Genomic DNA, 25,757 nt, shown 5'->3' on the forward strand with positions numbered 1-25,757 from the left:
ATGAGTGTATTGGCTCTGATTTGCACACAAAAAAAATTCTCTTGTGGCACCTACATTCGTTCTTTTCCCCCTTCCTTTTATTTTCTACTTTTCCTCCCTACCCTTTGTTCACTTCTTCTCCACCTCCCATCCCTGACCCTTCCTTCCTCCCTCCTCTTTTCCTGCTACATTAGTTATTCAGAAACTATTACATTAAGAAGCAATTCAACCAGTTTTTTATGGCTATCTTTTCCAATGAGAAGACCTTCATGTTTATGTTGGATTTGAAATATAAAAGTGGCAAAGGAGTTTTGTGGTTTCAAAACATAATTGGTTAAACAATTAAAGTTTTGGCAAAAAGCACCAAGGGGTTTTCACCATCAGAAATAATTTTTATTATTTATTTTAAGCAATTCAATGTAACTGGTAGCAAAATGGTACATAGACAATAAACAGAACCGATTCCCATAGGATTACAAGGACTATTACTGACTTTATGTTTTCTTTTGTGTGCAAGTTAAGTATTTTAAAAAGGCAACAGTTTGTTAAAAGGCTTTTATAAGCATCTTCTATTATTTAAATAACAGAAAGACTAATAAACTATCATTATTAGAGCAAGCTGCTATGAATTATGTCAACTATTAAATTTGGACTAATGTGCATAATCAAAAATAACCATTGTAAAATTTATGAAACAAAACTTTTAGTTTTATAGGAAATATAGTCATGTCCTAGCGTAAAGTCTTAGTCTTGACAATGGTCATAATGCAAAAATACTGAACTTGAGATCTTGTGGGGAAATAGAATATTCATAAAATCTTACATTTATTCCTAAAAATAACTGTAATGGAGTAATGAAATGGCAACTTAAAGAAGTATATGATTTTTGATTTTTTATGTGCAAATATAAAATAAGTTACTTAAATTCATTGTCATTCTCCATTACAGACATTAATCCAATTCTGCCTTTAGCCTGAATAATTTATAGGTGCATGTGTAAATTTGTCAAGTATATTTCACATGTGTCTACAACATACACGCACGCATATGCATACAATCTTCGTTTTAAGATACAATTCCAATTTTAAGAAGCTTGTTATAAATTCTCTATTTTCTTATCTGATTAAAGAAAATTAAAGATAGGCTCTCTCTGTTTTAGGAGAAATTCTTGGTGTTTTTGTTATGCTAAAATGAGAGTAATAGAAAATACTAAAAACCAATAACAAACAGGCATTTCTTCTTCTCTAAGCCAAATTATACAATGGCTATAATCTATCCTTTTTTCATGTTAGGTTTTACATTTTCATTTTTGTAGAATTATTCGGGGAATTTTAGGCTTTCTCTATGTTTTTTTTTTAAGTTCTTCCACTGTCTTTCCAATTTATCTGTTTCTTTATGAAAAGAAGAAAATGTCTCTTTCTAGTCTTACACATCTTCTTTTCTGTGGAATTAAAAGTCAATGTCAAGGCCAGAAATTTTTAAAATACAAAATTAGAAGAAAAATACCTTTTGAAATTTACCCATCTCTCTCTCATGGGAATGCTGTAACACATTCCAACTACTTGGCAAACGCTGCTCTTGTGCTTTTCAGTCTGTTTCTGAAGGGAAATAAAGCAGTAAGATAGCAGCACTGATGGCATCAAGGAGCGATTTACATTTAATTGATAATTGTCAAGTTCTTCATAATTTATACTAAACTTCAGTGGCGAAAACTACTTGTTGTTACGTGTGTTTTTCCTCACCGTGTGAAAACATAGTTCCTATAGATGATTTTTCAAAATTAAATCAAATTTTTTAAGATACCACTGTTTTGTGTATGAGATTTCGATACTAAAGGCATAAAGGAGGACTTTTAATGTTTGAAATGTCCTTGTATTCCATAAATAGCATCATTTTGCCTCTTTGAATTTTAAAGGAGTTTTCTAAATAAGATATATAGATTATGAAAATGTTAAAACTCCAGAGCCTAATGAAAACCATTACTGCATGTTTCAGTTAATGTTTCAACGCTTGGCTTAAATTTAAATTAACATATGGGCTTTAAGTATTTTCTCTGTTAGCTATTCTTTTAGGAGAACAATAAATATTTGCTTTTTAATACACTTTTCTTGGCAAACAACGGTTGTCGGACATAAAGTTAGCAAAAAGTTCAGGTACTTGACATTTTTTGGTTTCTTCAGTGTAATAGAACATGCTATGAACATCTCAAATACTAAAATGAATATGATATCATCTGAAAGGCAACAAAAAAAGGTTAAAATGACTTAAAGATTTATATGCTAAAGCAAATTGTGAGTCTTACACAAAAGTCAGCCACACAAGTTTGTTGGTTAATCTCTGTGTAGAGAAGGCTAGACATTGATGATGAGCTCAATTTTATAAAACAGCAAGTTTAAAGGATATGACTATTTAACTTTTAAGAAGAGCAACAATCTTCTATGTCTATTGTGATGCACCAAATATACTTGGGTTTTTCGCTTACTTTCATAAAAACTTAATATTTTAAAAAATTGGCTTCATACACTTTGGATTATTGTCAAACAAATAACCAATTTAAATTTTGTCTTTTAATTTAGGTTTTCAAAATCATTACATTGATGTCTTTCAAATATTAATAGGAGGAGTACCAAGAAGCAATACTTTAAATTTCAAAATAATCTATACTTCTAAGAGAATAGATTTCTTTTAATATGAGAGAATGGAATATATTCTGATCGAGTTTATTTCATGCCAGCAGCACTTATTTTCCCCTAAGATTTAGAGTTGGTTTAAGCAAGATTCTTGTAGGAAAAAAAAAAAAAAAAGGTCTCTTATTTTCTTTTTATCAAAGTTGAGTTTCCTCCCGAGAGTCTTGACCTGTGGTATTGCAGATGCTGTTTTTTCGACTGGGTTCACTGTTTGGAAGGTATGCCAGCGGATCTGGTCGGATTAAGTATCTAATAAAAGAAAACAAAGCAAATAACTGTAATAGTAAATAAAGGCAAAACTAATTCACACTTACAGTTTAGACTCCTGCTTCAAATGTATTCAGTTTTTAGGTGATCTAAACCGTGTCTAGATACAGCACTGGTAGCAGGACTCACTTTTAATTGACCTAAAATATTTTGCAGGACTTGTATTATTTCTATACCTAAGATTATGATGATAAATACTGATGAATCAAGAATTATTATTTTTTAGTTATAATCCATTTCACCATCTTCATCTTATCAAAATTTTATGTTTTATTTTAGTATTCTATTGATTTATCATCCCTTTCTTTGGCTATTTTTCTAAGAAGCAGACCTAAATCTAGCCATGATACTTCTATTACTTAACTGCTCTTAGTCTTACTTTTATAATTCATAAATAAATTTGATCTAAATAATTTCTTTAGTCCTTTATTTAAATACTTCGGGATTCTAAAAAAAGTCATGATTTAATACATGCTCTGAAGAATATTGTGCAGAGATAACCTTTTAATTATCTGGAAATTAATCTAAAATTCAGGTTATGCTATGGTGAGCACTTATACAAAATAAAAAATAATTCTTAATTTATTCAACTAGTAAATAGGAAAGTGTTCATCTGCCAAACTCATACATTTAAATAATGTTATAATTTGTTTTAAGAGAGATGTTTTACTTCAGATCTCAAATAACGAGCTTCCATTTCTTGAGTACTTCTGGAATACTGCATTAGGAACTGGAAATACAAAAGGTCGCAAACCCCAACACCTGTCCTGCAGAAGATTCATTGAGTTTAATTTATAAAGCAGATAAACACAAGAAAAATAAATTCCAAACATCACAGAAAGAGAAAAAAGAAGCGACAGAGAGAATTAGGGAACACTATTCAGAAGGTTGAGCTGAACTCTGTCTCTAGGTTTGCTCCTGATCTCTTCCGAAAGTGAGCTTGATTTCAGGAGAATGTTTAAACCAGGAAATAGTGGAAGGTAAATTCAGGAAGAAGCGTAGAAAACAGCTAGCAGAAGACTTTAAGTTTCAGGATAAAGTAGTTTCAAACTCTGTCCCAAAGGCAGTGGGAAGCCACTGAGAGTTTTCAGGGAGAGAAGGAAAGTAAATCCGGGCAATGCAGCACTCAAAGAAAGTCTTGTTTCAGATGCAAATGAAACTAGTAATTCATAGTTTTATAATAATTTGGGAGGTACAAAAAATGAACAGAAAACCTAATTTGAAGAGATTAGTCTAATAGAGGATTGTACGTTTCCTCTTAAAAACTGAAGAAAAATATTCAGAAAACATGTTCCTTAATGAGTATGAGAAAAGGCAATTTAAAACACAATAGTCTATTTTCTCCAATCAAATAAAAGTTGAAATTAATGTCCTTGAATCTATTAACTGGATATAGTTCTCCATGCACACTGCTTTATAATTATTTTAAATATCACTAGCATTGTAGATTGACGAAGACAATTAATAGTGCACATTAAACTTTTTTTTTAATTTGGTAAATTGAACACATTACAAATTGTAAATTAAAGATGTAAAACGTTGTTTTGATACATTTATATATTTTAATGCGATTGCCATTGATGCCATATTCATCACATTACATCATTATAGTGCATCATTATTATCCGTATTCATTATACTCTACATTAGATCTTTATGGCTTATTTATTTCTTGTTATAAGTTTGGATCCTTAAACACCATCAATCTCATCCCTCTTCTTCCCCATCTCCTAGTAACAACCTGTTTTGGTATAGGTTTGACTTGTTTCTAGATTCCCCATATAAGTGATATCATGTAATACTTGTCCTTCTCTCACATCTCGCTTTTATAATGTGCTCAAGGTCCATCTACGTGTTGCAAATGACAGGATATCCTCCTTCCTCATAGCTAAATAATACCCACATCTTTCTTATCCATTCACCCATTGATGGGCATTTGGGTTGTTTCTATATCTTGGCTGTTGTGAATGATGCTGCAATATACGTGGGTGTGCATATGTCTCATCAAAATCCAGTTTTCATTTCCTTTAGATAACATATCCCAAAGTGGAATTGCTGGATCATATGGTAAATCTATTTTTAATTTTTGAGGAATTTTCATATTGTTTTCCATAGTGGTTGGACTAATTTAAATTCTTAACAACAGTGTATATAAGGGTTCCCTTTTTACAATATCCTCACCAGCACAGGTTGTCTCTTGTCTTCTTGATGATAGCCATTCCAACAGGTGTGAGGTGATATCTCATTGTGGTTTTATTTGCATTTCCCTGATGATTAGTGATGTTGAACGTCTTTCCATGGCATTGGCCATTTTCGTGTCCTCTTTGCAAAATATTTAGTTCAGGCTCATTTTTTAGTCTGATTGTTTGGGGTTTTTAAAATAAGTTTTAGCTCTTTATATATATTGGAGTTACGATTTGCAAGAATTTTCCCCCATTCTGTAGGCTGTTTCATTTTGTTGATGTTTCTTTTGTTGTGCAAAAGCTTTTGAGTTTGATGTAGTCCAATTGTTGATTTTTACTTTCATTGTTTGTGCTTTTGTCATTATGACCAAAATATCATTGCCAAGACCAATATCAATGAGTTTCTTCCCTGTTTTCTTCTAGAAGTCCTATGATATCAGGTCTTATATTTAAGTCTTTAATCCATTTTGAGTGTTTTGTTTGTTTGTTTAGTGGTGAGACAGAAGTCTAATTTCATTGTTCTACATGTGCTTCTCCAGTGTCTCCCACATCATTTTTTTGAAGAGACTTTCCTTCCTCCATTGTATTCCTAGCTTCTCTGTCAATTATTAGTTGACCATAAATACAGGGATTTAATTTTGGGCTCTCTATTATGTCCCATTGACCTATAGGTTTATTTCTGTGCCAGTACCATACCGTTTATATTACTATGGCTTTGTAGTATAGTTTGAAATCAGGAAGTATGATACTTCTGAATTTGTTCTTTTTTTCTCAGATTGTTTTGGTTATTCAGGATCCTTTGTGGTTCCACATGAATTCTGGGATTGTTTCTTCTAATTCTGTGAAGAATACCTTTGATATTTTGATAGAGATTTTGTAGGGTCTGTATATGGCTTTGGGTAGTGTGACCATTTTACCAACATTTATCTTTTCAATCCATGAACACAAGAGGTCTTTACATATCTTTGTATCTTCTTTGAGCTCTTTCAGCAAAGTTCTGTAGTTTTTTTTTAAAGTTTATTTAATTATTTTAAGGGGGAGAGGGGCAGAAAGAGAGGGGGAGAGAGAGAGAGAGAGAGAGAGAGAGAGAGAGAGAGAGAGAGAGAGAGAATCCCAAGCAGGCTCCACACTGTCAGCATGGAGCCCAAAGTGGGGCTCCGACCCATGAACTGTGAGATCATGACCTGAACCAAAATCAAGAGATGGACACTTAACTGACTGAGCCACCCAGGTGCCCCAAATTTTTGTAGTTTTTTTTTTTACCTTATTAAAACACTGAGTTTATTTCACATATACATTTTTGTCTCCCTATCATTTCCATTTGTCTGAACACTACTACTACTATGTCCTATCATAACATTCCATACATAAAAACCAAGCAAAGGGTGGAGTGCGATCTTTAAAAACTAAACAGGCACTTTGGACAACACATTCTTGGCAATGGAACCTGGACAATGTTCATCAGACATTCTCACTCTGCATTATAAAAAGGACAGTCAGATATCAACTGGTACAGAAGTGAAATAAGATGGAAAGTTTTAACACACTGTTTAAACTACTTTCATAAAGAGTCTTCCTCCACTGCTAGATTTCTTGAATAGCCTCTTTGCCAGTCATCAGGAAGCAATTCTTCACATAATTGATGAACTTGGCTTCCACTTTGGGACGAGAACCACCTTTTTCTATATTTGCTTGCATTTTTGCTTTAATGTCTTCTACAGAACTAGGTTCTTTTGGTGTTTTGGGAGTCTTTTCCTGTTTTTTGAAAGATTCTTGACCTTTTGATCTTGGTGTTGATGGTTTTGAGTCTTTTCCATTCTGGTTTGACTTTTGTGCACTTTTGGCTGCAGTATCTCCTATAGATTTCTTTACTGGAGACTTTTCTTCAGATCTGTCATCATCAAAATCATCATCATCCTCGTCATCATCTTTATCAGCAGCAGGTTTCATTTTTTTTCCGTGGAACCTTGCTACCACTTCCAAGGGGCAGAACGCTTTCCAGATATACTAAGGACCTTCACATCCTCTTCCTCTTCGTCTTCTGACTCTGCATCTTCCTCCACAGTTATTGAGTGCTGTCCACTAATATGCACAGGCCCTGAACCACATTTCAACTGTAAGACCACAGGTAGTGTTATTTCAAAGTCCGCAAGGGAAACCATTGGCTCTTCACACATTTTCAAAGTTGCCAGTGTGATTTTAATTGGACTGCCTTCGTAATGCAATGCCTCTGCTTCAATAATGTGCAATTCATCCTTTGCACAAGTCCCTAAACTGACCGATCTTAAAGATAACTAGTGTTCGTTTTCATCATTATCCACCTTAGAGTGATAATCTTTGTCAGCCTTTAGCTCACAACCAAAAAGTTCTGGGGCCTCAGAGGGCTCACATCCATGTCCATCGAATCTTCCATGTGGTGATGACATGCACTTAGGTGAAAGAGAAGATGGGCAGAGAGAAACGACTATTGTTCCACAGAACAGCCACGTAAGATGAATCACACCAGGGACAAAGTTTTGTAGTTTTTATGTACAGATATTTCACTCCTTTTGTAAATTTATTCCTAAGTATTTTATTGTTTTTGATGCTACTGTGAATAGGATAGTTGTATTTCTTTTTTTGATGCTGCATCATTAGTTTAAAGAAATGCCACTGATTTCTGTAAGTTGATTTTATAATGTCTCACATTACTTAAATCATTAATTCCAACAGGTTTTTGATCGACTCTTTGGAATTTTCTTTATATAAAATCATATCTTCAGCAAATGGTGACAATTTTATTTCTTCCTCCTGATTTGGACATCTTTTATTTCTTTGTCTTACCTAAATACTCTAGGTAAGACTTCCAATACTATATTGAATAGAAATATTAAGAGTGGGCAACCTTGGCAACCTGATATCAGAGAAAACTTTTTCAGTTTTTCTTATTTATATGTTAACAATGAGTTTATTGTATATGGCTTTATTATATTGAGATACATTCCTTATATACCCAATCTGTTAAGGGTTATTATCATGAAAGGGTGTTATATTTTGTCAAGTTCCGTTTCTGCATCTATTGAGATGATCAGGTGATATTTATCTTTCATTTTATTAATATGATGAATTACGTTTATTGATTTGCATATATTGAACCATCTTGGCATCCTGAGGATAAATCCCGCTAGGTCATGGTGCATAATCTTTACAATATGTTCTTGAATTTGGTTTACATCTATATTCATCAGGGATATTCATCTATAGTTTTCCTTTCAAACCCTTATCTGGTTTTGGTATCCAGGTAACACAGCTTCATAGAATAAGTTTGGAAGTGTTCCCTCTCCCTTGATATTTGGAAGAGTTTAGGAGGATTAGTATTAATTCTTCATTAAGTATTTGGTGGAATTCACTATTAAAGCCATCTGCCTGTGGAGTTTTCTGTATTACAATTTTTTTTTATTGACTCAATCTCTTAAGTCATTATTGGTCTGTTCAGATTTTCTATTTCTTCTCATTCAGTCGTTCAGTCTTGGTAGGTTGTATGTTTCTAGAAATGTATCTATTTTATACATAACTATTCAGGTTACGTAATTTGGGGGCATATAATTGTTCATAGTGGTCTCTCGGTATTTCTGTAGTATCGGTTGTAGTGTCCTCTTTCATTTATAATTTTATTTGTCTTCTCTTTCTTAGTTGGTCTACTTAAAAGTGTGTCAATTTTATTTTAAAAAAAACAGCTGTTAGTTTCATTGATACTTTCTATTATTTTTCTAGTCTCCATTTCATTTATTTTTCTATCTGACTTAATTTCTCTCCGTCTGCTACATCTGGGCATAATTTCTTCTTGTTTTTCTAGTTCCTTGAGGTGTAGAGTTAGGTTGTTTATTTGAGATCTTTCTAATTCTTAATTAAGATCTTTGTAGTTCTTTTTTTTTTTTTAACGTTTTTTTAATTTATTTTTGAGACAGAGAGAGAGAGCATGAACGGGGGAGGGTCAGAGAGAGGGAGACACAGAATCTGAAACAGGCTCCAGGCTCTGCACGGGCAGCACAGAGTCCGACGCAGGGCTCGAACTCACGGACCGCGAGATCATGACCTGAGCTGAAGTCGGCGGCTTAACCGACTGAGCTACCCAGGCGCCCCTGTAGTTCTTAATATATGCATTTACTGCTATAAACTTTCCTCTTAGAACTGCTTTTGCTGCACAAATCTTGATATTTTGTAGTTTCATTTTCATTTATTTCAAGAACATTAAGCTGCTTAATACCAATCACTTAGTTACTTATTGTTCTTTGAGCCAAATTAATGTTGCCCCTTTATTTAAATTAAACGTTTGAAAGCATTTTTTTAGAGAAACAAAAAGTATAATTCATTATCCCCTGAATTCATTGAAATAGCTGCAAAAGTTGCTTTCCCTTATTATTATCACTACTAAACCTATGAATCTAATAAAATAAATTTCTTAAACATGTTTTTATTTAATACTTGTCACAGTAGGCATTTTTTCATGGCATTTATCATTGCTCCAGTTATAGTAAAACAATTATTTTAAGGGCCACAAATACGGATCATTGAAAAAAAGGTGGCTTCCCTATAGCAGTCAAACTGATGTTTTAGCTTAAATAAATAAAAAATAATAGTATCAATAAGGCAGAAAATGTCATGTTTATTTTACCTGTAAAATACATATTGTAACATACATATTTTATTTCTAAGTTTTAATTTGGGGAGAATTATTTTAAATTATAAATGTATGTTCAATGAAAGGACATGTTTATAGACTCAAAAGATGAACAAAATCTCCCCATTCATTCAAAAATAGTCATGGGAAATAATTATATTAAGTTCAAAAACCTATAATTTATTATGAAATATGAATAAGGTAAGCATAACTTCTTAAAAACACTATATCATGAACATAATTACAACTAATTTGAAAAAGGCATAAAAAGATTAGGACTACAATTAGCAGATGAAAAATTAATAAAAATTAATAAAACATTAAAAATTGACAATTAATAAAAATATGGGCTTAAAGGAAGAAAGACATATATAAATATGGACATAAGAAAAACAGAGCAGTTTTGTTTTATTATAGTAATATACCAGGTAAAGTCTCCCGAATGTGCAGTTTAAAGCAGATGCATCATAAATAAGATATTTTCATGCCACTTAAAGTCCTCCATAAATTCAGTATCACCACTGGACATAATTTTTGACAGCTGCTTTAAGAACTCTAACAGGTGAAATTATCATTCATCTCATTCCCCAAAGCTCCTATACTCTAACCAGTATCATCAAATGACAAAATAAAGCATTATACTAACTAGTTGTATATGAGGTGCATTATAAGCTGTTTTCACACTGATTTGGGATCAAAGTTACTCCTGCTGATGTATTTTCCTAAGAAGTTTTTGAAACACACTTATGTATCTACCCTAAAGTCATTATCTTTTTAGCTTTGCTTATCTGGAAGATGAAAAATAAATATTTTCTACATAGAACTAGCTTCCTTTCAAAGCTCCAGTACTCTATTTCTTTACGCTTTCTAGACATTTCCATGTAGCCAACTGAATGATGTATCTAAACTCTAGCTTGTCATCTATCTCTCTTGTTTTTTGGATGTTCATATCAGCTTTATTCATAATAGAAAACTAATCATTTCCTTTTTCTCCACAGCCAACAATGCCCCCTTTCCTTCCTAGAAAATTGCTTCCCTTTTCTGACTTGCTTCAGTGAATGAGCATTCATTTATTTATTTTGCAATCAAATAGAATTGCCATGTTATACTCCTTTTCCAAGTCCCGTATCAATGAACAAGTCTTAGTCTTTGCCTCCATAAATGTATCTACGTAGAAACCTGCCTTTACAATCCATTATCCTAATGCATCCAGAGATTCTTATCTCCTTCACACCTGCCTAACAACAATTTAACTGGTTTCCTTATTTTCATGTCTATTTCAACCTTAAGCCATCCTGCCAATAAATTCTACTGCTGCTTGCAATGCTCTTTAAAAAAAGAAAGAAAAGTACCCTTTCCATCTCAGCAGAAATCTCTCACAAAACATATAAAGGTAGGCTTCTAAATCTTGGCACATTACTAGCTTTAGTTCTAAACCACTTGCAAGGATCCATTTCATGCTCTGCATCACAGAATGTTCTCAGTCCTCTTAGTCTCTGACTTTATTAATGATTTTCCAGATTATAGATACAAACACATCCCGTGGACCTAACACCCGCTGAGACTTTTGGATCTTTGGTATTTGTATTAAGTCAGTAATCAAACCTGGAGTTAGCTACCTTACTTAGCTCAGCAGCTCTTGATCCAGCTCAGCCTCAGGACCTTGGACCTCAAGGGCAGATGCACATTAGGAATTTCTCCCCTAGGCTGACACCATGAACTGTCAAAATGCCTTTCTAAAATCTTGCTACTTCCTTGTTCATCTATTAAGCACTGTTCCTTGCCTATAAGGTTTAAACTGAGTTTAAACTCCATATTTTTCACCTAAAGTCCTTCCAGAGTCAGGTTTAATGTATGTTTCCAATATTAGGTTTAATTAACAACAGAGATGCTAATAATACAAAGCTTTTTTACTCTGGTCAAACTGGACTCTGTAGGGTTGCCAAATGAAGCATATTATGCAATCCCCATGTAGTGCATTTTCTCTATCCATTTCCCTGTTTTGGAATGTCCTGTGCTTTCCAACTACACAAATCTTATCTACCTTTCAAAGTCTAGTTCAAGTCCTTATATCTTCTGTAATCACTGTAATTCACAGTAAGATTTCCTCTTTGAAATGAGAAAAATACTGTCACACTCAGTGGATGCTTAATTCATTAGTAACAAAGCCATAGTATATATTGCTATTAAATTTTTTATGTTTAAATTGCAGTTTTGTTAATTAGAATGTAAGCACTTTGAAGTCAGGAAAAACATCTAATCTCTATTGCACTTTTAAGGAAACACTAATGCAATTGTACACGCATAATACAGAGTTTTTGATTAATCAAGTTACTACCATAGACCTTTTCTTAGTAAGTCTTTTGACTTATATTACTCAGAGCTTTTGGAAACTCTAAGATATTGAGGAGATAGTGTGGGGTATATCAAGTTTCCCTCTAAGCTGTTCTCTTATTATTCCACATATATTCTCTTATTTCTCCAAATATATAGGAGCTCAGAATACAGAATTCTTCTGCTCTTTCCTTCTTTTATGCATCTACATTCTACAATGTTTTTTATAGTATAGAAAATACATAATACATAGAATACATAGAAATACATGAAATACATTTGTTTATTAAACACAAAAATTAGGCTTGGAGTTTCTAAGCATTTATGACACAAGAAATAAGGGACTATAATGGTGAAAACAAAAATATAAAAATAAATAAATTAACTGGTTTTCTAAAAATAAATGCCTTATGTGAGATATGAGTTCAACTTACACAACATCATTCAGCTCTAGCCTGGTATCTGGAGACGGGTTAATCAGGATGTAGGAGAGGGTACTTTGATGATCATTCATTTCATCTAGAAGATAAATAAATGCCAAGTTTGTTATACTACTTACAGAAAATTACAGGAATTACTGTAGAGCATCTAATCTTCAAACCATATAGCTGTCAACGAGAGCTTGCTATAGTTCTGCCCACAGCATGATTGTGTACATAACTTTGACTATTTTCAAATTACTGTCATTGGAAATGTCTGACAGGTACTCATTTTTGTTCCAACAGATGATAGAAATAAAGTATCTAATTCTGTTCAGAACAACTACAGTTATATTCTACCCTCTTTAAGCTATTACACTGAAAGTCTTTCTATTAAAGAAATAGACAAAATGTTTATTAGTTTATTATGTCTTATTCATTATAAAAACTAATTGTGGTTATAGGTAGCCATCCCAGATATGAATATTCATATGGGTAATTCTGTGAAAAATCATCTGATGACATTCTGTTTAGAAAACACAACAGAGGGGTGCCTGGGTGGCTCATTCAGTTAATGTCCATTCAACACTTGATTTTGGCTCAGGTTATGATCTCACGGTTCTTGAGACAGCGCACTATGTCAGGGGCTCTGCGATGACAGTGCAGAGCCTGCTTGGGATTTTCTCTCTCCCTCTCTCTCTGCCCCTCTCCCCGCTCTCACGTTCTCTCTAAGTAAACAAATGAACATTAAAAAAAAAGAAAACACAATAGAAATGTATCTAAAAAGGTTGAAGGCTCTAAATATGTTTGACTTTGTTATAAGATATACCTGATATGTTTTTGCAAAATATAAAGATTCTCGTAGAATTAACTGTAAGTTTCAAGGAAAGTGTACTGCTAAATTATTTGTTTTTCTTCTAAGACAATATGTATTTTTAAAATAAAAGGCTATGTTCTTTCATTTTTTTTCAATTCACTCTGAAGACATTGTCAGCCTTCAAGTTTGGAGAGCTAACTTGCATTATATTGGGCACTTAAAAATAAAACAGCTTTGAGATCTCAATTTCTTAGCTGCGAAAGCTATAAGATGTAAATGTAAAGCCATGTGGACACATACTTCAGTAAACATCAATCCTCCCAAAGGTAGTATTTTTAGGCTGTGAGGATACTGCTCAAAATCCTTCTCTAGAGCCACAATATCTTTCTAGCCACTTCAGTTGCAGATAAGCTTGGTTCCTGAACAAAAGTACTGAGTTTTGCATTTTGATCCAAACTCTAAGAATGTATTTCATACCAATGGAGATATATCAATATTCAAATGCATCAAGTAAAGGTCTTTTTTAGGCCAACATATTTGACTCTAATAATTTCCTGCACTGGAAAATATGTATCATTTTTTTAAAAATAATGTCTATCACTGTATTCCTCTAACTAGAAGCCTATCACTCTAATGAGCAAAATTTAATAATATTTTCGGTTATGATAGTTCAAGTTGATATGCAGATGTGCCCTACTTTTAAAGTCTATAAATGAACATCTTTATCTTACAAGGACAATAAACTGCAATGTAATCGAACTCACCATAAGTTTGCCAATAAAACCATTATAATAATAAAATCATAACATTTATATTTAAAAAAGAACATGTTTGGTTGCATGTCTCTGGAGTGGACACAAGTAATTGTATCCTGGCATAGGGATAGGATTGTCAGGCCAAATAGAGACTGCTTGGTGAAATCTGAATTTCAGATAAAAACTAATAATTTTTTGACACATGTGTCCCAAATATTGTTTGTGAGATACTTATGCTAAAACATTTATTTGTTACCTGAAATTCAAATTTCACTGGGAACCCTGTATTTTTTATTTGCCAAACCTGTCAATTATACCTACAGGTAGATGGCTAACTCAACCAGTTGGAGCTTGGAAACCCAATGAATATATGATGTTGAGCTTATTTCAAATTAGGTATAATTCCAATTCAAAACATCTTGTACTGGTAGGAGATGACAGAGATCCTTTTTCTATATAAAAAGCAATTTTGATTTATCTATGCTTTTTGAGAAACTTTCCTTTTGTCTGAATTTCCCCAGGTGCTATACAAAGGAACATACTGATAGTACATTCTGGAGACTGAAACATGATGCTCTACAATGTAACCAGCCTACCGGAAAATCTCCATCTTATTTGGTTATGTCTAACTCAATTTCTTATGTAAAACAGTGGCATTATTTAAATTTCTCATATAAACAATGAATATTATTGAACAATGGCATTAGAGGAAAAACAATTTTAAAAATAACTTCTCAGTCCATGTTAATCCCCAACCTCTCTCTTTGACTATTAAAATAATGTTGTACTCATTTAACACCTGGAATGAAGTCAAGATATATTGGTGACTTGGTTTGCCTGTTATAAGTGAAAAAACTGTGTAGATAGCTGAGAACTTTATAGCAATAGATACAACTATTGTGTTGATTTTTTTCTGCTCAAGTAGTCTTATTTATCATTTTGAAGATTTTCATTTTTCCATGCACTCCAGAAATCAAAGGAAATGTTTTGCTAATGTGCTCAATTCCATAATCCCATATGATTTATATCAAGACATGCATGGGTAACACAATCAGAGCTCATCATTCCTGGTTTCTTTCCTCATCCACCCTTGCTGACTTCTCCTCAGTGTTAGGTTAAAAGAAGTTGCTGAGTTCAAAGTCACTCTCTCTTTCTCTTTCATGTCTGCCTTGCTGTAGAGTTAATTCTAGTCTGCTTTTTCTCTGTCACGCTGCTTTTTTGGGAAGTCCTGCAGTTCATTCTCCTTTCCTTTGTGACTCTGTGGTTAAGAATTAGGAAGCAAGGTTTTAAAAGCCTGTTGTGGCCACATATCAAAACCACATTCAATGGTCTAGTTTTTCAGCTGCAAGTCTGGAATTATTGTCTCTATCGGTCATTCCTTATATTTATTCTTTTGTTATTTCTGAATTCTGATGGGGAAACTGGTAGGTCTCCTAGATCTTTAAGATCCTATTATAATCATCCTCTTTGGTAGTGGCAAAGTCACAGTGGATTAAATAAGGTTCTTTACCAAAACTACAACAAATTTAGTGAATTAATAAATTTGCTTTTTAAAATGTTTCATGAACCAGAATCAATATTCCATGTCCTATCAGAAAAATATCTGCTAAGAAAATCTGTTGTGAGAACATTCAGCGTGTTCCTGATAACTAATATCTGACCCTGAGAAAATAAAAATCACTCTACATTTGCATCGTTTTATTGAAATTATTTCATCATTGATATAATTATCATAAATGAAAAATTATCTTATGAAAATTTACAATAAATGTACTAGAATATTGAACAATTTAAAAGATATTTTAAAATTTCCAGTAGTATTTACCAAGAAACTTAATTTGCTGTATTAATTAGCATATGCAATTATTCAATCACAATCTTCATATAGCAAATATTCTGCTTAGAGTGTTTCAAGTAAATAGATCACATTAGAAAGGAAATGGATTTATACTCCTGTTGTTCTTACAAAATACTTCTTGTTAAAGTATTTTAAGAATACTTTTAAATAAGGAGAACAAAATTTGATCAGAAAGAAATTGAAATCCTACATAATTTGTGTAGGTTTCATTAAATATTTCCAAAAGCATATCCATTATGTGTTATATAATTAAAGAGACATTTTATTATTTATTTTTTTTATTATTTTTTTAATGTTTATTTTTGAGAGAGAGAGAGACAGAGCGAAAGGCGGGGGGTGGGGGGTGGAAGGGCTGAGAGAGAAGGAGACACAGAATCTGAAGCAGGTTCCAGGTTCTCAGCTGTCAGCATAGAGCCCAATGCGGGCTGGAACACCCCAACTGCAAGATCATGACCTGAGCCAAATTCAGACACTTAACAGACTGAGCCACCCAGGCTCCCCTAAAGAGACATTTTAAATCAAGAGACTCAGTTAAGAACAGAGATTCTAAAACCAGAGTGCCTCTGTTGAAATCCAGCTTTCTCGGAACACCTGGGTGGCTCAGTCTGTTGAGCGTCTGACTTGGGCTCAAGGTCATGATCTCATAGCTCATGAGTTCAAGCCCTATGTTGGGCTCTGTGCTGACAGCTCTGAGCCTGGAGCCTGCTTCAGATTCTGTGTCTCTCTCTCTCTTGCTCCTCCCCTGCTTGTGTGCTCTGTCTCTCAAAATAAGTAAAAATTAAAAAGAGAAAGAAAGAAATCCAGTTTTCTCAATTACTCATGCTAAGGCCTCCTTAGGCAAATTACTTAATTTCTTCTAATCTTTTGTGCTCGATTTCCTCACCTGTAAAAGGGAGGTGAACAATAGTGTTATCTCATAGGTTAATGTTAGAATTAAATTATAAATGAATAACTAATATAATGTAAAATTAATATATTAATATAAATGTTTAGTTCTTAGAATCAGTGTCTGATTTATATTAAGTGCTACATAAAGGTTTCCTATTATTATTGTGCAGGCAAAATCATTTCATAACCTATAAACAATAACTGTATAGATATTGCAATATGAAGGTGTTAGCATACAAAGACAGGGGGGAGAAAAGTGTCCAAAGAGAACAGCAATGGGAAAGACTGAGATGGTTGAGTTTAAATTGCAGAAAACAGGCCCTGGATTGAAGTGAGCAAGAAGGAGATTAACTGGGGTCAATGTTGAAAAGTCAAGCTAGGACCAGATCCCGTAGGGCTTTATAGATGTTCATCAGAAGCTCGAATTTTATTCTAAAAGCAATGGGAAACCAAGAAGGGCTATTAGGGTGGAAGATTTAGTGGTATGATCTAATTTCCTATTGACTATATTATGTTCCTTGGCTGCTTTGTGGGAAATGGACGTTAGGGCCTCAAGTCTGGTCTCAAGAAGAGTAGATAGACAGTGCAGAAGCCCAGGTGAAAGATGATGGTATCCTGGGAGCAATGGAAATGAAGGAAATTTGAAAGAAGGGAGGAAAAGATAGCTAGTGAGCCTGAAAGAGTGGGGATAGCAAGCCTGAAAAAGTGGGGATAGAGTAGGGGTAGGAACCATGGGAGCCATAAGGGAGGGAAGGAGAGACTGAGATGGTCTTAGATGGGAGAGATACAACAACATATATGGATGCTGATGAAAAAAGCAAAGACAAAGAAATTGATGTATTAGAGTGAGGGTATGTTTTTCTTCAGTCACTGCAAGAAACCTCATTGAGGAAAATACTCTCAGTTGCACAGTGCTTATTTCTTCTACATAGTCCAATAATCCAAATAATCAGTAGTAGCATAACCCAGTGATGATTTCATTTTTCCCACCTCTAAACTTCTAAACATATTATGTTATTCAACTATAAAACTGGCGAGTTTTTATAATGCTGACTTAATTTGCTCATCTGTTTTAGTTTAATACCAAGCTATGCTTATGAGTACAACTCTTTTGTCAAATTTACTGAATTTGCCAGTCTAAGGGGAAAAAAAAGGTTAGAGATAAGGATAAAAGAATCTTTCTGTTTAATTACCTCTATTTTAAGCAATGTTCATTACCTTCCAATAATTTAGAACTATTTTATGATACATAAGATAAAAATCAGGACTTTTGTAACCTCCCTTCATATAAACCACTAAGAAATGAAGATTAGATGAAATAATTAGTAAAACAAGCAGCATGATATAAAGCCAAGTTTCAGAAATTGTTCAGTTCCAACTCTGCCATGAGCCACTCCATCACTTACTAGCTTCAGACACAAAACTAATTACTTTGGGCTCAATTTTCCTTTTAAAATACAGTATGCAATGTTTCCTAACCTTTTAAAATCTATTATCTTTTATAAATATTAAAAGACCAAAACACAAAACCCTATTTTATCATTATTTTTGAAATTGATAGGGTATTCAAAAACAAAACTAATGGAAGTAAAAGTGAATAATACTTCTAAGAACATATTTTTTCAATGGTGTAAAGTCCAGTTTTGTTTTGTTAAAATGCTTTTTCCACTGCATGTGCCCTTCTCCCACCCCCACCAAGTACTGAGTAATTCAGAGTAATTTTGTGTCCCTGGTGAATGGGAGCTGCTCAATAAATGCTCGTTTCTTTCAAAATACTCTGACAGCAGATATTTTATATTAAGTGATGTGAGTCAAAATGATACAGGTTGTCTGCAAAGTCAGGAATATAGGTACACTTATTTTTAAGTAGAACATTAATTACATTTTCAAATGTGTTAGGTATGTTTTCAGGTGAAGTACTTCTAAATTTAAAACTATGACTCTAGTTGATAGTCCTAAAAAGTAGAATAAATATACCACAGAAAATCTAAAAGATTTTGGAAAGACTATATATTTTTTCTTCATTTTAACAATTGACCACACTGCTTTAAGTTTAAAGATACTTCACCTGAAACAATATCTGAGGCTGAAGAAAATGTATTGAACATAATATCTGCACAACCTAAAAATAACGTTTTCCAATTTTGCAGCTGCCCTGTATTATTTCCATATGACTTATAGGAGGCACTTTTGTGATAGTTGATAATCATAATTTGTCATACATGTATTATTTTGTTCTTCAATTTAGTCATTTAATAATGTTAACTGGTTATGATTGGACCAGTCACAATTCTAAATCAGAGGACAGAGCAATGAAAAGATAGGCCAAGTCCTTTCCTTCATAGACCTTTTTAGCAATTTTCTGAGAAGCAGTATAGTATGTAAATACAGTCTTCAGAATAGAGGTCACACATCTATAGTTATAGGTTTACTTATAACACTAAATTTACTGTAAACTTCTTATATGATTTTAAACATTCTTTAAGTTATCTTAAGATAATCACTATTGTTCTTTTATCTCATACACTTGCTGTTAAACAAAAAATGAAATTCACTAATTCCAAGTGCACGAGGAGTCTAGACAAATACATACAGTAATGCAAGCTATACCATAATTATGATAGAGAACATTTCCATAATGACAAAAAGCTCCCTCCTGCCCTTTGCTGTCGGTTGTTCCTCTCACTCCCCCAACCCTTAGCAATCACTTATTTCTAAAAACAATCACTTTTCTAGAAGTCTGCAGTGTGTTTCTGCATGGCTTTTCCCCTCTTTGCATAATGTTTGCATAATGTCAAGCATCCATGGTATGGCATGGATCTACTTTAATATTTATATAGCCACTCAATTTTCTTTGGATTTATGATTGCAAGAAATATATTTTTTATGCTTTTACTTTTAACCTATTTGTTTCTTTAAATTTTAGGTGCATTTCTTAGACAATACAGAGTTGGACCCTGCCTTTTTTTTATCTAATCTGATGAATTCTGCTTTTTAACTGAAATGTTTAGTCCATTTATATTTAATATAAATATCAATATAATTAGGTTTAATTTACCTTCTTCCTAGTTGTGTTTTTAAGATTTTAAAAATTTCTTCTTATAATCATTCCAATTCATTTGCACTATTGGTTGTTAGTTATATCTCTTTGATTTCATTATTTTTATTTTCTCCTGGTCATAGTTTGGCAAATGTTTTCCTGTAAAGGGCTAGATAGTAAATATTTCAGGCTTTGCAGGCTATACGATCTCTGTTGTATTTATTAAACTTTTTACACTGTAAAGTAAAAGTAGTCATAGATAATATACAAACAAGCAAGGATGGTTGTTTTTTTCTTTCTTTTTCTTTTCTTTTTTTCTTTCTTTCTTTTCTTTTTTTTTTTAACAAACACTGGTGTACTGTACTTTGCTGTTTCTTTCTCTAGGGTTTACAATGTACAGCTTTAACTTCTCAGTAGCTATGCTTAAATAACATACCACTTCATATGTAGTATAACAATCTGACTACGTTATATTTCTCCTTTCCTATTATCTGAGTTATTATTGCCATACATGTTTGCTTGTATATATTCTATAAACCTTAAAATGTTTGTTATAAATAGTACATTGTCTTAAACAAAATTTATGAGGTAAAACATATATTTTATATTTTCCCATATTTACCATTTATTTTTATCTTTCTTTAAAAAAAAAGTTTATTTTTTAGTAATCTCTATGCCCAATATGGGGCTTGAACCTAAGACCCTACAACCCCAAGATCAAGAGTCACATTTTCTTCTGACTGAGGCAGCCAGACACCCCTACCATTTCTTTTTAGATCTAAATTTTCACCTGGCATCAATTCTCTTCTGTCTTAAGAACTTCCTTTAACATTTATTTTCATTGTGAAGATCTGTTGCTGACAAGTTCTCTCAGCTTTTGTTTGTCTACAATAGTCTTTATTTGCTTTTATTTTACAAATATCTTTTTACTGTATTTAAAGTTTTAGGTACACTATTTTTTTTTTCAGTACTCCAGTGATGTTTCTCTATTGTGTCTTGGTTTGCAAAGTTTCTGTCAAGAAGTCTGCTGTCATCCTTGTACAGTTGACCCTTGAACAATGCAAGAGTTAGGGTTGCAAGCCCCCTATGTAGTAGAAAATCTGCTTGTAACCTATGACTGCCCCCAAACTTCACTACTGATATCCTACTATTGACTAAAAGCCTTACCAATAAATAAAGTCACTTAACACATGTGTATGTTATAGGTATTATATACTGTACTCTTGAAATAAAGTAAGCTAAAGAAAAAATGTTTTGGAGAAAATCATAAGGAAAATAAATTTACAGTACTGGATGTGTATACTGAACACAATATATGTGTAAGTAGACCTGCACAGTTCAAACCTGTGTTGTTCAAGATTCAAGTGTATTTGTTCTTCATTTATAAAATGTCTTTTTCCTCAGGCTCCTTTTGAAGTCTTCTATCATTGGCTTTTCAATTTTGTACACTGTGTCTTGGCATTATTGTATTTGTTATACTGCTCAAGCTTCATTGAACTTCAGATCTTGAATAGTTTGCGTCAACTTTGGAAAAATTTTGGTCATTATTTCTTCAAATATCCATTCCCTTCTTTCCTTCTGAGACACCAATTACATGACTACATGATACTATCGCACCATAAGTAACATTCTATTTTTTCAAGGTTTTTTTTTCTCTCTCTCTCTCTAGTCTGCATTTTGGATAGTCTATTGCTTTGGCTTTATGTTCTTTGATATTTTCCTCTGCAATATTCTGATGTTAATGCCACTCAGCATACATTTCATTTTTAATACTGCATCATAAATTCTGACCTCTAGGAAATTCAGTATGGTCTCTTTTAATCTTCAGTTTCTTTCCTTATCATACTTCTGTTTTCCTCTACAATGTTGAACATATAAACGATACTGTAAAAACTACTTAAGTATTTATGGTTTTCTGGATCTGTTTCTGTTGACTGATTCTTCTACTGGAAAAGGTCATATAAATGCATATATATTTTATTTTGGGTCCATCTCCATCTCTTGGGTCCATCTGATTCTCTTTTTTCAGGAAACGGAGTTATGATTTCTTTTGTTCAAGTGTCTGCACGCTATTGATTTATATTTTTTCTAGTTATTTAAATTGACAGCATAAATGGCCATCATAATTGGAAGTTTCTTTTTGTTGTTTTAATGCTTTCAGGTAGCCATTCTTTGCTCTGTCAATAATATGCTGAGTAAAAAGTTCATTCAACCGACAGTTTTTCTTAATGGTAAAAAATACTTCGTTTATTCAAATTGGCCACTATTCAAATTGGCCACATTTTTCTTACACACACATAAAACACAGCATTTGAATTTCTAGTCATAATGATAAAATATATGTATACTTAAGTGCAATTAAGTTGACTGCAGTGTTAAATTATGTAAAAATATTGATATTATTGAAAAATTAATGTCCTGAGAAGGACATGTTACAACTCCATGAAGAAAAACTGTATAGTTTCAATCTAGGGATATATGAAAAGTTCATTGCTCAAATATTTTCATTTACCAGAAATCATTATCACCTCATCAATTATGCCCTTTGAAAGCTTCATTACTTTATTAAGAAAAGCATTGAGTTTGATATTTTTCTATTAATATTCTATATGTACAATGAGATTAACATAAAACAAGCACATCTATGTATTCTTCTATTTCTGACTGACTCTTCATGAGAATGAATCAGTTCTGGAAATACAGAGTAACATAAAATCATCCATATTCTGGGAATCTATACCGGGAGCATATTGACTGTATATATCAATATTATTGTATTCATTTGTATTGGAAAAAGCTAAATAATACATTTCAAAAACAATAAAAATTTAGTACCAATTTCTTTTGAAATACTAAAGTGTTGATGAAGTTGTTACAGTGACTTCAGATACTAACATTATTCCTCCTAAGTACTAAATGTTGCAAAACATTCCATAAGAAATACCTATCTATGGAGCTTTTTCCTTTCTTGGTAATTTTTTTTAGGATAAATTTGTAAATAATTTTGTACTAAATTAGGTACCTGACTTTTGGATTAAGATTTTGGGAAATTTTTTGTTAAAAGCTTATATAAAAATGATCATTGATTTATAAAAGAGTATGAGAAATTCATGATTGCTATTATTACTACTCCTCCTCCTCTTAGTACTGCTCCTCCTCCTTCTACCACCACCTTGTCTATTGTAACTTGGGTGGGAATAACGATCTTTTTGTTAATTTTGCTTATTTCTTTCCCATAAGAAGGAGAATAATTAACAATTGAGTCTCTAAATTGGCTATTAAAACAATATTTTGTCTAATCTGTTCATTATTTTGGGCAATTATAAATTGACTTTAGAAGGAAACTAAGACTTTCTGGTAGATGTAATAAAAGCCAGTGTCTAACTAGTACTTATCTCTTTGTTACTGAAAAGAATTTCTTTCTTTTCCTCCCTTGGGGTTTCATCTTTTAGTAACAGTACGAAACTTACAACAATCCATGTCAAAACCGGCTAGCACCTGTAGGAGCAGTCACACTAGGAAGACTTGCTTGCCAATTTATACTTAATAGTGTGTGCCATTCTGTGGCTAATCATCAAGAATCTGTCAATAGTTGGAAAGAATTTTTTGTGAGTGCGAGAGCCATTCTAAATATATTGTTGAAGAATAAGGCTAGTTATGAACATAAAATTATAATTATTCATATTTGCTGTATAGTTTATAGATTATTTTTTTGCACATACATTTTATTATTTTATACCACATCCCTTTAGGAAAGCTTTATTATCCTTGTTTGATGGTTAAAAAAAACATGATTTTCAGGTAGATAGTAACTTGGCCTAAAAACACATGGCTAGCTAGTATACAATGCCATGAACTTTGAGGTAAAGTTTTAAAAATTATATTGAAATTTCCCCCCAAAATTCAATGGAAAGCAAGCAGAATTTGTGATTTTTCACTTCAGCTATTTTTCCAAAATATACACGTCCTCAAATTCCATCTCCCAAATCCATAGGGTCAGATGTGTTCCAGAATTGAATTTTTAGATTTAGAAAATAATATTGGCCACATAATGTATACTATGTAACATCACATAAAATGTTACTCACCTTCCTGTCAAAATACTTACAAATTTACTGCATTTAAAACAAATATTTTGAAATATCTAAGCTCATTTCCAAATATCTAAGCTGAGCGTTCCAACTATGATCTTTTTCCTGTATTTCCAACTTCTTCACTAATGGCTCAATCTTAATAAACATGCTCCCATCTCCCTGATCTTCAAAACAGTCTCTCTCCCCTCACCACTTTCCCATGCAGTTAGCTCCGTATTCTCACCTTTCCTTCACAATGAAAATTCTTAAAAAATATCTACTGTGGCAGACAGATAGTTGTCTCTAAATAGTCTTTCTTCTTGTCTTCTTTAATGTTAGGTTTGGGCCATCAAAAATAAGCCATATTCTTTTCCAATGGACATAATAGAAATGGTGTGTGTAATTATTTGATAATATGTTTTAACTGAAAAGACCACTCTTTGTTCTCTGGTATCTCCTTCTTACCTGCTGGATGGAACGTGGACAAAAGAAGCAGAGTTCCCACATTTATCTTTTACTGTAATATGATTTTGGCAAGAGAAGCAATAGATGGTGGAACAATGAGATAGATTACATTTTCAATACCTTGGGGTCCCTAATATATTTATATCCACTATATTCAAATCCTTACCTCACATCGTTCCTCAAGCTACTCAAATTTGACTTGTACGCATGCCACTTAACTGATACGACTTTCACCACGCTCCATCAATGACTTATCACTATACTCAACAATACTCTTTGGCATTATTAATATTGCTTCCTATTTCTCAGCCCAATGCTTTCCAACATTTTTCACATCATAGAACACAGAAGAAATGATATTTGCACTCACATTGGGATAACAGACAAAATTGCTTATGGCTGGAAGTAACCAGCCTGAGGAGTGCCTCTAACCACCCCAGGTCCCACAGGGCTTTCTGAAAGTATAAAGGATCAGTGTCATGATAAACCATGTAATAAACTGATAGCATACTACTGTAATATGGCACATCTTTTGGGCAATTCAGTTATAGACATTTCAGTCTCTTGTTTTTAAAAAATATTCCTTCCCTTAACATTTCTGAAAAATACAAGTTTTTTCCAAAGTTCTAATAGAATAGCCCTTCATCAGAGGTTATTTCATCTACTCCTATGACTTTAATTAAAATCCAAATGCTCTATCAACATATACAGTCTCAAGTCTACATAACATCTCATTTCTTTTTCTGACACCCAATAGCAGAAATTCAGCTTCTTTTACAGCATCACCTACTGGAAGTCTTTTAGGCACTGAGTTAAATTTAGTATCTTTACCCCAACATATTTGTCTTCTTTTTCTAAGCTCAGTGAATGTCACCACCATACATTTAATGTTCAAATAAGAACCCTCAGAAGTCATCTTTTGACTCTTCCATTTCCCTCTCCTTTATGTCTCATATCCAAAAGGTCAAAAGTAATCTATTCATTCTTTTAGAGCACGCCAGACCTAACTCAGAAAAAAAGCAGATTATGACTTGTGGTTAAATTAATCATCATGCATTTTTTTAAGTATGTAAAAATGTTTTTCAACTGTAAATCACCATAAAATACTGACAATATGTACAAAGAACGTGGTATAGTGGAAACATAAATAGACATAGAGTCAAAAGTCTTAAAGTACTGACTTGAGTGTCTAGTAGGCTAGGAAATCATTTATATTTGAGACCCTGTTTTCTCACCTGTAAGCATTCCATTTGTTCACGCATTCAATGTGCAGTTACTGGGTTCCTATGTGTCAGGAAATGTGTAATATGTTGGGGATACAAAGATGAAAAG

The 25,757-nt window shown here is 32.8% G+C and overlaps 1 protein-coding gene and 1 pseudogene across 12 annotated transcripts in view; both read right to left on the reverse strand.

The window, feature by feature from the left end:
* Positions 1-350: 350 nt before the first annotated feature.
* KCNT2 (potassium sodium-activated channel subfamily T member 2) overlaps positions 351-25,757 on the reverse strand; it is a 364,649-nt gene continuing 339,242 nt past the window's right edge. For 11 of the 12 annotated variants that reach the window (XM_086693290.1, XM_086693289.1, XM_086693288.1 and 8 more), the window contains 2 exons: positions 12,545-12,629; positions 351-2,915 (listed from right to left, as the gene is read on the reverse strand). In XM_086693290.1, coding sequence (XP_086549416.1) covers positions 2,804-2,915; positions 12,545-12,629 — 197 coding nt within the window. In that variant the 3' untranslated portion in view covers positions 351-2,803. The remainder of the gene's footprint in view (positions 2,916-12,544; positions 12,630-25,757) is intronic. The other variant, XR_015245793.1, reaches the window with a different exon arrangement.
* Positions 5,342-9,044, reverse strand: LOC147572498 (nucleophosmin pseudogene; annotated as a pseudogene).

Source organism: Puma concolor, chromosome E4 (genome assembly GCF_028749965.1).
Source record: "Puma concolor isolate L17-30 chromosome E4, mPumCon1.1.hap2, whole genome shotgun sequence".
Taxonomy (NCBI): Eukaryota; Metazoa; Chordata; class Mammalia; order Carnivora; family Felidae; genus Puma; species Puma concolor.